The 14,416-nt window shown below is 42.1% G+C and overlaps 1 protein-coding gene across 1 annotated transcript in view; it reads right to left on the bottom strand.

The window, feature by feature from the left end:
* Positions 1-14,416, bottom strand: part of ndrg2 (NDRG family member 2) — a 333,932-nt gene that overhangs the window by 37,999 nt on the left and 281,517 nt on the right. The window contains exons 10-11 of the mRNA XM_028793565.2: positions 5,770-5,873; positions 5,598-5,636 (exon numbers count right to left, since the gene is read on the bottom strand). Of these exons, the coding sequence (XP_028649398.1) occupies positions 5,598-5,636; positions 5,770-5,873 (143 nt within the window). The remainder of the gene's footprint in view (positions 1-5,597; positions 5,637-5,769; positions 5,874-14,416) is intronic.

The raw sequence follows: 14,416 nt of genomic DNA, 5'->3' as shown, positions 1-14,416 counted from the left end.
TTCCAAAATATGCTTCTCCACCCCCAAAACACTGAATCGGATTTAGTGGGTCTGAGAATGTTATGTTGTTACCCATATGTATGAAATGTGTAAATAGTTAGATATGTCAAAATGGGCATGAAAAATCCTAGCCTGAAGACATTAAGTCCCATCTGCACCTATTTTAAAAACAGCTGTGGTAGTTTGTCCTCATTGCATTGCAAAAACCTCACTGGAAATAATTTTTAAAAAAGAAATGTCAAAGTTTACCTAACTGTATACCACACATTTACATTCCTGGAACAGAATGAAATTTATGCAAGATCTGACTGCAAAGTGCTGTCCCCTCCAAACCCATAATACATAAGTGAGACCAAATTGTATTAGCTCTGCCCCACTGCAGAGTGATTTTTGTAATCTATGTCATAAAGAAAATTTGAAAGAAATCTGGGTGTTGTCATGCATTAGCGCATGGGGAGCAGTTTAAGGACCCAACAGGCGACGCGACGAGTCGTGCCAGGGGACAATGGCAGGGTACTAACCTCTCTTTTTATTTCTCCAGAAAGAACGAAGCACCGCCGTCATAACCGTACCTGGAAGACCATTACGTACACCCACTTCAGGGTTCCTTTCTTACCTCTGGTCCCTTCCTGATAACATCAATTACCCATCTACCAGCACAACGTCCACATCAATGTCATCACTTCCTGTCCGTCACTATAAATTGTCCGCCAGCCATTTTTTATTGTTGCTTGTCTGTATTGGATTCTACTGACAAAAAACCTTTTACTTTACAGTATACGGGGCCTAAAAACCCCAAACCTTTACAGTGGTCTTTGTTTTTATTTACAGTGGCGTAGTTGGCAGGATAAAGCCCGAAGAAATGACAGAAGGGCAAGACCTAAATGCAGTTCTGACCACCATGGCCAACGAGCTGCAGGCTGTAAAGGTGGACCAGGCCACTACGAAAGTGGAGTTAGCTGAGACCCGAAGACGACTGGCGGCGGCAGAAGCAGTGAAGCCGGAGCCCGCTCGGCGTCAACCACCTCCTTCTGTACTGCTCTCTGAGGCAGACGACATCGAGTTGTACATGTCAGTGTTCGAGAGGACTACCTCTCGAAACCAATGGCTGAGTGGGCGTCTATTCTGGCACCGTACTTGAAGGGGCCCACGCAGCGGGCCTATCACGATCTCCCCGAGGAGGAAGCCGCCCAATACGACCTCCTTAAGACCGAGATCTTCAAGCACTATGGAGTAACCTCCGGCCAGCAGGCGAGGGAATGATGACTATGGAAATTTGACCCCAACGGCCTGGCGGGAGTCCAGGCGTTCGAGTTCCGGGGGAAGCTCGGGCGCTGGCTAAAGCCAGACGTCAACCAGGCCAGCCAGGTGTTTGAGCAGGTAGCCTGTGAGGGGTTGTTCAATGCCATGCCTAATTATCTGGCCCAGCAGGTCCGGAGGCATCCGTATAAGGACATGAATGGTCTTTTGGAGGTTCTGGAACGACATCTGGTGGTTCCATAACTCGGGAGGTTGGAGAAGCCTGTTCGCGGGGTCCGACAGGGATGCTTCGCCACTCCAGAACCCACCCATCGTGCGGCAGAGCCTTCAGTACAACCGAAAGAGAAGGTGCCCACCTCCCCGCCCTGTTACAAGGGCGGCGAGGTGGGACACCACATTCCCACCTGTCCGCTGAACATCCCGGAGACGATGGACTGCACCTGGGCTAACGGAGAAAAGTACTGTGCCTTGTCTAATCCCCTGGTGGTTGCCAACACGGGAGTGGTGTTGTTAAATGGGCACTCGGTGGTGGCACTGTTTGATTCTGGGTGTAGCATTACCATTGTTGCTCACCGTTATGTTCTACCGCGACAATGGGTGGCTCAGAGAACCAAAGTTACTTGTGTACACGGAGAGACCAGGTCTTATCGCTCTGCTAAGTGTTATATTTCCTGGAAGGGGACGTTAAAACACCTGCTCGTTGCTGTATTGCCTGAGCCCCCCTTTCAGCTTATACTGGGACGAGACTGGTTGGAAAATAACAGTGGTAGAACTAAAACCACTCCCGCACCTAGCCTGGGTCTGATTATGGAGGGTCAAGGGGCTCTCCCAGCTGCTCCCACACCGTGCTCTGTAGCAACTATTGATGACGTAGCCAGCCAGAAAGGGCTCTCTTCGGCGACGGACCTCAACCCGGAAGTGCAACCGGGTGAGGTTCTGGGTCGGACACACGCTCCTCCAGATGGCTCACCAGATCCACTCGCCGGCATGGAATATCAGATCCGCTCCACGCCGGCAACGTTTAAAAGAGAGCAGTGAAATGATGATTCCCTGAAGTTTGGTAGGAATGCCATTGTGTCTGTAGATGACATATCATCAGCAAATTCCGCACCACCGGGACCCTCCTTTGTTCTAGAAAACGATCTGGTGTACCGAGTTGCGGAACACAAAGGTGAGAGGCGGAAACTGTTGTTAGTGCTGCAGACCTACCGGCGGGAGGTTTGTGAACTAGCGCATGCCCACCTCGGGGCCGAAAAAACACTGGAGAGAGTAAAACTCCGGTTCTGTTGGCCCGGGATCAATGAGGAGGTCTGACGTTTCTATCAGTCTTCCCCGACTTGCCAGCTATGTCAGATACCCCGTAGGGATCGTGCTCCCCTGGTTTCGATTCCCCTTATAGACATTCCATTTGAGAGGATCGGTGTCGATCTAGTAGGACCCCTGGAACCTTCGGTGCGAGGCCATAAATATATACTAGTCATGGTCGATTACGCAACCAGGTACCCAGAAGCGGTTCCCCTGTGTACCGCCAATACAAAAAATATCGCATGGGAATTGGTAGGACTTTTCTCACGAGTGGGCATACCCAAAGAAGTCTTTACGGACCAGGGCATGCCCTTTACTTCGGATATGTTCAGGGAGGTTGCCAAATTACTCCGCATAAACCACCTCAAGACTTCCATTTATCATACACAAACGGATGGGTGGGTGGAGAGGTTTAACCAAACCCTTAAACAGATGCTCCGCAAGGTGGTCAGCGTGGACGGTAGGAACTGGGACCAATTGTTGCCCCTCGTACTTTTCACCTATCGGGAGGTGCCACAAGCCTCTACGGGATTTTCCCCCTTTGAGTTACTATATGGGCACCAGCCTCGGGGCATTTTGGACATCCTAAAAGAAGGTTGGGAAGGAGAGGCACTTCCCTCCACTAATATATTCGAGTATATCACACAGTTACGCGATAGATTGTAGAAAATTAGACCCTTGTTAAAAGATCACGTCAAAGGCTCAAGCAGCGCAGGTGCGGAATTACAACAGAAATGCCTCCCTATGGGAATTTTAGCCGGGGGACCGAGTAATGGTGCTTGGCCCACTTCCCATTCCAAATTGTTGGCTCATTGGCTTGGCCCTTATGAGGTGAAGGTGAGAAAAGGGCTCGTGGATTATTTGGTACACCAACCAAATCGTCGGCAGAGCGAGAGGGTATATCATGTCAACCACCTGAAGCCATGGAAAGACAGGGACGATCCCTCCATTTCCGGCCCTACCCTCTCCCTTTTCTCCAAGACCACTGACCTTAACCTCGGACACAATTTGACTTTTCCCCAACAACAGGAGCTTGAACGAGTGATCCTGTCCATCTCAGAAGTGATCAGCGAAGCGCCTGGCCGCACCTCGCTGATTCAGCATGACATAGTGACGGACCCGGGGGTGGTAGCCAGGGAACACCCCTACCGCTTCCCGGAGGCGAAACGTGTTGAGGTGGAACTAGAAGTCCAGCGCATGCTGGACATGGACATCATTGAGGAAAGCCACAGTCCTTGGTCCAGTCCCATCGTCCTTGTTTCTAAGCCGGACAGTTCATGGAGGTACTGCAATGACTTCCGACATCTAAACCAGGTCTCCAAATTTGATGGCTACCCCATGCCCCACATGGACGAGCTCCTCGAACAGCTGGGGACGGCCTGGTATTTGACTACCCTTGACATGACCAAAGGGTATTGGCAAATTCCCTTAACGGCATCCGCCAAAGAAAAAACAGCTTTCAGCACCCCTAGTGGACACTGGCAATACAAGGTCCTCCCATTTGGACTGCACAGGGCGCCAGTGACTTTTCAGCATCTGGTAGATAGAGTGCTAAGGCCCCACCAGTCCTATTGTGCCGCCTACCTGGATGAAGTCCTCATTTATTCTGGCACCTTGGAGGAACATGTGTTGACGGGTTTACGCCGTCCTCCTGAAGCTAGCGACGGCCGGGCTTCGGATTAATCCACGAAAATGCTATTTTGGGTTAAACAAGGCCAAGTATTTAGGCTACCTGGTGGGAGGAGGATTAGTGAAACCACAGAGTTCTAAAGTAAAGGACATCCTTGCATGGCCCTGTCCGATAGTCAAAAAACAGGTGCAAGCCTTCTTGGGGTTGGCGAGCTACTACCGCCGGTTTGTACCTCATTTTTCCAAGAGGGCAGTGCCTTTGACAGATTTGACAAACAAAAGGGCCCCTTTATATGTTGTGTGGAACGAGGTAATGGAACGGCATTCTGTGACATAAAAACGGCCCTAACAACGACACCTGTATTGAGAACTCCTGATTTTTCTCTCCCTTTCCTTCTCCAGACTGATGCTTCAGACACGGGTCTAGGTGCCGTGTTGAGCCAAAGCATCAACGGTGTCAAACACCCTGTGCTAAACCTGAGCCGGAAACTGTTGGACCGGGAGGCCAGGTATGCAGCAGTGGAACGGGAAACCTTGACCATCAAGTGGGCGGTAAATCATCTGCGGTACTACCTGCTGGGCTGGGAATTCACCCTGGTGACGGACCACGCTGCCCTCCAGTGGATAGCCCTCCACAGGGATTCGAATCCTCGGGTCACCAGGTGGTTTTTGGACTTGCAGCCCTATAAGTTCACCGTCGCTTATCGCCGAGGTAACCTTCAGGCCAATGCTGATGCTCTCTCGTGTTTACGACCTCTCTGTTCGGGCCGCCCGACCCAGTGGGTCTGGGCTGAAAGGGGGGGGGGTCATGTCACGCACGAGCGCATGGGGAGTGGCTTAAGGACCCGACGTGCACCGCAACGAGTCGTGCCAGGGGACGATGGCGGGGTACTAACCTCTCTTTTTATTTCTCCAGAAAGAACGAAGCACCGCTACCATAACCGTACCTGGAAGACCATTACGCACACCCACTTCCTGGGTTCCTTTCTTACCTCTGGTCCCTTCCTGATGACATCAATTACCCATCTACCATTACAACGTCCCCATCAATTTTATCACTTCCTGTCCGTCACTATAAATTGTCCGCCAGCCATTTTTTGTTGTTGCTTGTCTACTGGATTCTACTGACAAAATACCTTTTACTTTGCAGTATACGGGGCCTAAAAACCTCAAACCTTTACAGTGGTCTTTGTTTTTCTTTACAGTGTAATTATGTGAATTGCTCAAACTGACCGTAACAACCCACTGCGAGACATTTCGCAAACCGTACATGACCCTTTCTCACAATGCACTGGTGATTCCCGACTCTGCATAACGCAATGATTTAGCAGCTGAACTTAATAAAAAATCTCTACGTGATTCTCTATTTGTAAGGCTTAACTACTGAAAGGAGGGATACTTACTTTAAAGAGCTTCCTCTATCGATATTAAGGTCCCGACGACTGGAAATAAAACACAAAAGTCAGTACGAGTTTTGGCATTTTTCTGATTTTACCGACAATTTTGCACATTTTTTTAAATTATACTCATTGGGGTATAATTGACTTTGTGACTGACATATCTTAATTTACTTACCTGTTGTAGCTCTTCCAGAAAAGTTCTATATTGTACATGTTGGGGGCATGCGAGATGTTTTCTTTGTAAGTCTGCACCAGCTCTGTACTGTTGGACAGTTCTTCCTGTACACAAAAGGAAAAAAAAACAAAACAAAAACAAAATAAGACCCCACTAGCATCCTCTTGTGAATTCCTGGCCATCTGTAATGTAGTGCTTGCATGTTCTCTCCATGTCTTTGTAAGGGTGTACAGTACTCACACTAGACACATTTGCTCTGTACCGTGCCTGAGCATGATAGTCCCCACTCCCTACTCCTCCACAGGCCTGCACTTACACTGCGCTTTAATGTTCTGGGCCCAGGCTTTGCTCATCACCATGTGACTTTTGGTAAACCCAAAACAAAATCCGAACATGGAGTGACAGTATGCCATGTCAAAATGATTTTCCTTATTTTGTTTTTTTTGGAATCGTGTAGGGGAGGATAATGTTCCACTCTCTTACAGATTTATTGAGTGTGCAGTGTACCTATGTTCTGTGCTTGGGCATGTTTAGCGATCATAATGTTCCTGAACCCTAATGAACCGTGCCTAGACCCACCTCTTCCAAGTGGGCAAGGGCATGGTACGGCAGGCCCAGCATGAAGCGATAACACTAGTCAAAAGAACTAGGCATTGGGGGGTTAACATGCAAACAAACATGCTCAGGAACGGAACAAACTGCAAGTGTGAGTACACCCTTAGTTTTATCTAGATAATCCATTTGTTTCCCATATTATGGCTAAAGAGTGACTCTTATCAGGCCCGTATGTGTGGTGTGTGGAAAATCGCTGAATAAATGGTGGAACCTTTATTTACATCCTCCGGAAGAAAGATATTCAAAGAAATCAGAAAATGATGGCATCAGTGTTCAACGTCAAAAGAAAAAATGATTAATGTAAATATAAAGGGGTCATTCCATGTCAAATCAACCGATTTTTCCAGAAATCCCACGTATTCCTGTATCAAAAAATTCTGGAAAAAAAATACCAGGTATACCCCTATTATCCAGGAGACACCCTGTAAAATTATTCTGATGTAAGATCAATTCTTTCCAAGATACAGCCAATGAAAGGAGGGGGGTGTCACATTTGGCAGAGCTTTATTTTTTCATCAATTTCACAAGACTATCTCAAGAACTAAACCACCTAGCAGGATCAAATTGTGCATACCTTTATAGGTATAGTACATAACAAAATCAAGCTCCAGTTGACAAAAAATGGAAAAAGAAATGTGTGTCTTTGGCTCTGCCGTGTTTAGGCTTTCAGAAAGTATACTGCTCACTGATACAGCCTGCTGAAACTTTTTTCATGTTCACATACCTACACATGAACAACAGCTGCTTAATTTATCATTAAATACAACACTAGTTATAATGAAACGTTAACATGTTGGTATTGCAGCAGCAGGAATGTGAACCATTTCTTTTCTGTTTCAAGCAAAGTGCAGAGTGTAAGGGCATGTTTGCCTTTCAGATCAAGATGGTACTATCTCCCACTGACCATTGTAGGTGCACTAAGCAGTGCAATACAACACACTGCAATGGCACCCAACAAATACTGTCTCTAGGTAGTCAATGGAAAGACTGTACAAGATAGTTTGGAAGCAAGAAACATATCAGGATGTCCGATTCCACTTCACTCTTGTCACAAATCATTCCAATCCAACATTTTTCATCATATATGCACCCAACATAGCCTGCAATAGGAATGTGAGGAACACATCTGATGGATCAGGAGTGTGATCGTGAGAGGGCAGGATCTCAGCTGCTGCTTCACTGGTGAATATTTGGACCAGTCACCCGTCTGACTTTGAGTTTGCCATCTTCTGTAGGGATGTAACAGTGGTATTCTCAAGTACCAGGTACTCTTTTCGCCATGGAGAATCACATTCTCTGTTCAGCAACATGAGATAGGAAGGACATTGTCATTTGAAACGAAAAAAAAAGGTTTTATATTTTTGGTAGCTTACTGATTGAAAACTCAATGATTACAATTACGGACACATTCAGCCTATGTTTAAAATTTTTAAATTTGTGTAAGAAAAGTAAGGTTTGTGATTTGAGAACCAAGGGACAATGAAGAATAAATGAAAAACATTTTTTAAATTATCTGCGCATTCCCATTTGCCGTTAGGGTGCTCTGCTGTTCAAATCCTGATACAGTTACTTTTCTGTTTATTGCTTTTATAGAAAGTCTATATAGTTATCAGAATAAGGAAAAAAAATCCAAAGTCTGTGTTGGTTGCAAATGTCTTTCTGAGGCCTAAACATAGCTAAGCCAAAAACTCAAAATAAGTTTGGTCAATTTCAAGGGGCTGTTTTGACAATGCAGGGTCATCTGTGACAAATGTTTTAATTTCGTCACATACTATACCAAATAATGTACCAGCATGCAAAGTCTGAATCTGCTCGGTGGTTTAGTTCTTGAGCTATGGACTTGTGAAATTTAATGAAAAAATTAGGACTGATAAAATTGACACTCGGTAAGCTGTCTCCTAACTAACATGGGTACACCTGGTAATTTTTCCATAATTTTTTGAGTCCAAAGTGCATTGGCCATTCGTTGATTTGACATGGAACAACCACCCAAAGACAAGATAACATTAAGACTAATGGCTCATGACTTATCAGACATGTAGGTTTGCAATTCAAGACATTGCCTGTCTTAAATGAGTTACAGTGTCTCTGCAAGGCTTCCAAAAATGTGTTGCCACTAATTAAACTGCTCTAGAGATTGCATAGTACTTAAATGGATGCAAAATTGGTTCAAACAAAGGAAGCAGAGGGTTAGGGTGTGATGAACCTTATTAGAATTGGTTAATAATAAAAGTGGAATTCCTCAAGAGTCAGTGCTAGGGCTGCTACTATTATTAATATAAATAAATGATCTAGACAGGAATGTAAATATTAATTGCACAGATGATACCAAGATAGGTGGGTTGGAAGATAATCTAAAATCCATTGAATCATTACAGAGGGACTTGGATAGCTTAGAGGCTTGGGCAGATTTGCGGTAGATAAAATTTAATGTAAGTTAATGTATGTTAATACATATAGAAAGTAAAATTGTTACATTTGTGAGAAGGACCTATTAGTCATAGAGGACTTGTCACTATCAACTTACAGCAAGTGTTGAGAAGTCATTAAGACAGCTAACAGAACGTTATTAGCTCCACGCTAATGTGGAGAGTACAAGTCCAGAGAGGTTATGCTCAGGCTTTACTGGATAACACACTAGTGAGGATTCATCTCGAATACTGTGCGCAATTTTGGCCTCTGGGCTACAAAAAAGATAAAACAACGCCAGAAAAAGTCAAGAGAAGAGCAAGCAGGCTGATTACAGAACTACAGGGTATGAATCATAGGGAAGGATCGAAGCTGTTGAATGTTTCAGTTTAAGCAAAGATTAAGAGGTGATATGACTGAAGTGCTTTAAAGTATGAAAGGAACTAATACTGTGGATCGAGAATGTTATTTTAAAATTAGCTGAAAAGGAACATGGGGGTACAGTTGCAAACTTGTTATGGGTAATTTTACACAGATGTTAGGAAGTTTCTCTTCACACCAAGAACATTAGACACATAGAATAAGTTACCAAGTAGTATGGTAGAGATTAAGAATCTAGGGACATTCAAAACTCGACTTGATATTATTTTTAAGGAGTTAGATGGACAGGATTGGTATACTTTGTTGGGCTGAATGGTCTGTTCTCGTCAAAAGCCTTTCTAATGTTCTTATGCATATTCAACTTATTACCCCTAGAGACTGCTGTAAGACATCTTGTAGACAATCCGCTAATATGGTGCACTATGAGGAGAAAGAAACTGACATGCTTTGGAGTGTAAACACTGTTGTAGTCCTTAAAAGCAAATTATCTTCTAACATGTTTTAACAAGGCAAACACAAAGTATGGTTCACTTTGCCCACTCTGATGAACAAAGTACTGAGTCCACATCTTTGTAGTGGAAATACTGACAACTTAGTGTCAAAATGAGATACTGGGGAAAACATAGCTGTTAAAAACAAACCAACCTGATGGACTGAATGATAGATAGATAGATAGATAGATAGATAGATAGATAGATAGATAGATAGATGATAGATAGATAGATAGATAGATAGATAGATAGATACTTTATTAATCCCAAGGGGAAATTCACAAATAAATTATTATTAACACAATGATTTCCTTCATTCTGTGAAACCTTTTGGGAATTTAGCAACAAACTATTCATGCATACTACACATGTGGAAAGACCTACTTGTACAATATATTGTAAATGAAAGGATGTGTAACATGCTAGGGAGAATACAACTGGTGTCCTGTGTTTTGTTCTAGTCTCCATGTTACAAAAAATGTAATTGGAGCACTAGCAGCTGTAGGAAGGAGAGTGAGCAGGTGCATCCCAGGACTACAGGCCTACTCCTACTGTGACAGGCTGAGGGAATTAAACTGCTCTGGTCTTGAGCAGAGGAGACTGTGTGGAAACATACGTAATTTAGGTCTTGGACCTTTCAAAGGCTTTGATAAAGTCGATGCAGCACATTTTTTTAGTTACTGTAAATGGTGAATAGCATACCTGGGGATGCTGGTGGAAATTAAGTGGAAGTGTGTTTAAGACAGCTGTCTGAATCTGGAACAAACTAGCAACTTACGTAGTTTAAAAGGAAACCTTAATAACTTTAAAAGTATCAGGATGAGATATTTGGATAAGCTAATTAAAAGAGATTGATGCACTGAATAGTTTCCTCTCATTTTTCAGAGTTTATTTCATCTTTGATAATGTCAATATAATTTTCTGGTGTACAGTGATCCCTCACTATATCGCGCTTCGTCTTTCGCAGCTTCACTCCATCGCGGATTTTAAATGTAAGCATATGTGAATATATATCGCGGATTTTTCACTGCTTCGCGGATGTCTGCAGTCTACAGTATGTGTGCTTCCTCAGTTGATTTGCCCATTTGAATTCAAACAAGGGACGCATTTGAATTCAAACAAGGGACGCTATTGGTGGATGGCTGAGAAGCTACCCAATAAGAGCACGCGGTTAAGTTCCTGTGTGCTGCTGATTGGCTCAGCAACGGAGTGCTGCATTAACCAGGAAGTCTAATCTCACTCATTCAGAATTAATGCACGTTACTGCTAATGCTTCAGGATTGCAGAAAAGGTAAAAGTTTTGGATATGTTGAAGTAAGGAAACAGCTACACCGCTGCAGGACACAATTACAGCATCAATGAGTCCACAATTCTTTTTATTTAAAAAGGAGGAAAAGCATATAAGATCTACGGCCGCAGTGTCCTTTAACCAGGGCGCAAAACGAGTTGCAAGTGGACGTGATAAGGTAGTAGTGTGGATGGAATCTGCTTTAGGGATTTGGATTGAAGAGTGATGGAAGAAGAACAACGGCGGTGCTAAACAGTCGCCTGAAGAGGCTCCTTTAGAAGAGCTGCAACGCTATCCTTTGTTGTGCAGTAAAATTAAACTCATCGTTATCAGACAAGTCGTCGTGTCATTGTTGGTGAGTAACCATAATTAATTATTTACGTACAGTACTTATTACATGTACATAGTTTAGTGTCGCTGTACACACATTTTACTGTATACAATTTTTCTTGTATTGTACGTATTTATTGCTGGTGGCCTGTCTGTTGTAATGGCTGTAACGTATTAATGGAGACGCTCGATATCTTTAAAATAATATTTAGATTTTACTGTATGTAAACTGTGTTTACATACATAATTTCAACGAATCTTACCTAATATCTAAGAGAATACAAAGGGTTTATGCTGTATAACTGTGCGTGAAATGTTTAAAATAGTGTGGGAGAGTTTATAAGGGCTTAAAATATATAAAAATAACCATATAAACATATGGTTTCTACTTCACGGATTTTCTTATTTCGCGGGTGGCTCTGGAACGCAACCCCCGCGATGGAGGAGGGATTACTGTAACTAAAAACATCCTTCCATCCATAAACCTACTCAATTCTGAGCCTATCCTGACAAAACAGTGGACAATTAAAATAAACCCTAAATAGGACATCACTATATTAAAGGAGCAATTTAAAGCCATCCATTAACCTAACCACACCTAACTTACCATGTTTGGAATGTTAAAGGAAAACCATAAAACACAAGTCGATAGAACACAAATTCTCTATATAAAGGGTCTGAGGAAAGATTTCAAACCGGGACTATGGAGATGTAAAGAAGAAGCACTAATCACTGTGCCACCCAAATGAAATCGACAATTATGAAGACAGGTAACCTTCTAGGCACATAACATTAAAAAAAAAATCCTGAACATGTGTTATTCTAGTGCATGTGTAGCCACAGTATATGAGTAGCGGGTGCATTTAAATAGTTGCTACCAAGCCGTTTAATCAAGGGAATGGCATTAAATCAATAAACCTTCTTCTTGAATTTTGATACTCTGGATTGCAATCATTTCAAATATTTTAATTAGCAAAGGATACCTTCATAAAATATTTAAGTTAAGGCTCCAGGGAAACTCAGTCTCCTAAAGAACACAAGCACAATGGTAAATAGCTTCTCAAATCAATGCTTATATTTCTAGGCTATAGGCACAAAGCTTACAGATTTACCTTTTTTGTCGGCTCTATGTTTAAACCGTTTTTTTAGACAATACAGACAGAACCATTATTATTTTTAAAGAAGAATGCCTTGGAAAAGAGATATTAGCCATTTTCTTAAATCTCCTTTTTTCATTGCAATGACATGGAGCTGACTCCAGCAGCAACTCTGGATGGTATATTTTCACACAAATCCACACTTGGACAAATCAGAGATTCCATTTAAGGTCATGTGAAATTGTTTTATATGTGGGAAGAGAGTGCAATACATTAAGAAAAAATATATGAATACATGCCTGTTTAACAAAGATAATGATCTGTCTTGAGCAGCAGATTCATTCTTAGTATTGCATGTACAGAGGAATAAATGAGAAAGTAAACACAGGATTATTTATTCTAAAAAATCAAAATAGAAAATGTGATTTGTAAAGCGCAGTTATAACGCTCTTTAAAAAGACCTAAGGAGGACAGCCTAATAATTGAGACCGCAGTTACTGACTGTCATTTTGAAACAGCGAGCAGGCCAGCATCAGATGATCTCAGGTGGGCAAGAAATGGCCACTGACAGCTTGGGAAACAAAGTATAAAAATCAAAGATTTTTGGAAAATTGGTTGTTATCATTTGATTACATTTGTAATGTATTTATTTCATGATTGGCACTTTTATAAGCAATTGTGTACAGTAGAAACAATAGTGCCACTTAGTCAACTGACAATCTGTTTTCAATATCACTTACTACATGACCTGATTGTATAACCATCTGGATACACTGACATTACTCTTCACACAGTACCCAACTGTTGTCCAAGAAAGTCCCATGTAATGTCTGTGTTTCATTGTTGCCTTTTTTACTTTTTTGTCTTGTCTTTACTCATCTCCTTACATGCAACTCATTAAGGTTAATAATTAGCCTTTTATAGTGGAGCTAAAGTCCATGGTACATAAATCAAGTCATGGATGTACTGCACTGAATGAGAAAGGCACCAGTAGTTTTAGAAAAAGACTAAGAGATAAAAACTAAAACAAGTGACAGACAAGATTCGTAAGCAGGAAGTCAGTAACACTATCACTTAAACCAAAAACAAGGCCAAAACTATCATTAAAAAAGAAAACTCTCACAAAATACACATTCAATAATCTGTTTGTTTTTCTCTGCAAAATATGAAGTGTTTGTCTTAATCTTTATACCCAATAACCCCTTGATGTCACAGCCACTTACTTTCAGATTGTTTACCTAGCAACACAGTGACAACCACTCAACAAAATGATTAAAAAAATACATCACAAAAAGACAACAAAATAATTTAACTTTTTAATAATACTTTCTGGGTGCAAGCTGATATCTTGGATTAATAAACCCCTAAATATAATAATAAATATTTTTCAGAAACAAAAACTCCAGTAAGGTACAAAAATGTAAACCATAACAACGTAGGCTTGAAGAGCTGTCAAGAAGAGACCATGGTCTAAGATGGAAGCATGTGTATGCTGGTCATAAAGTTCACTTTTTAGCTACTCGACGAAACTAATATTGTACAATCATTATGACCAGCTGCTATTAACCTTTCATACTGTCTCTCTTTCTGTCTCCTTGGCATTGAGCTGTGGCACTTGGTACCATCGCTGCATTGTCTGGGCTGTTAATCCTGGCTGTGAAATGAGACATCAGAGTGACTGAGAACTCTTGTCTTAAAAAGAGACATATGCATTAGACCACTGCATGATTCTGACAGTATTTTGGACAGAGAATGTATCACACCGTATTGTAGGACACACACGAGGAAGTAGACAGTCATTTGGGCTAAAAAGTCCAAAGTTTATTTTTCCAGGAATATTGTTAATTTTATCTTTTTTTTGCTCTTCTCAGCTGTCAACTGCTTATAATTCAGCTAACTAAATTTATTGTATTAGCTAAAATCTGCTTCCATTTAGTAAATGAATGCTTTTGCAGTAGAATTAAATTATTGAGATTTACATAATGGTTTATTTATTGTTGAATAATCTGGCAGGTGTATGTATGTATCCCATTACT

This window comes from Erpetoichthys calabaricus, chromosome 2 (genome assembly GCF_900747795.2).
Source record: "Erpetoichthys calabaricus chromosome 2, fErpCal1.3, whole genome shotgun sequence".
NCBI lineage: Eukaryota > Metazoa > Chordata > Cladistia > Polypteriformes > Polypteridae > Erpetoichthys > Erpetoichthys calabaricus.
This window is presented reverse-complemented; position numbering and strand designations above follow the sequence as displayed.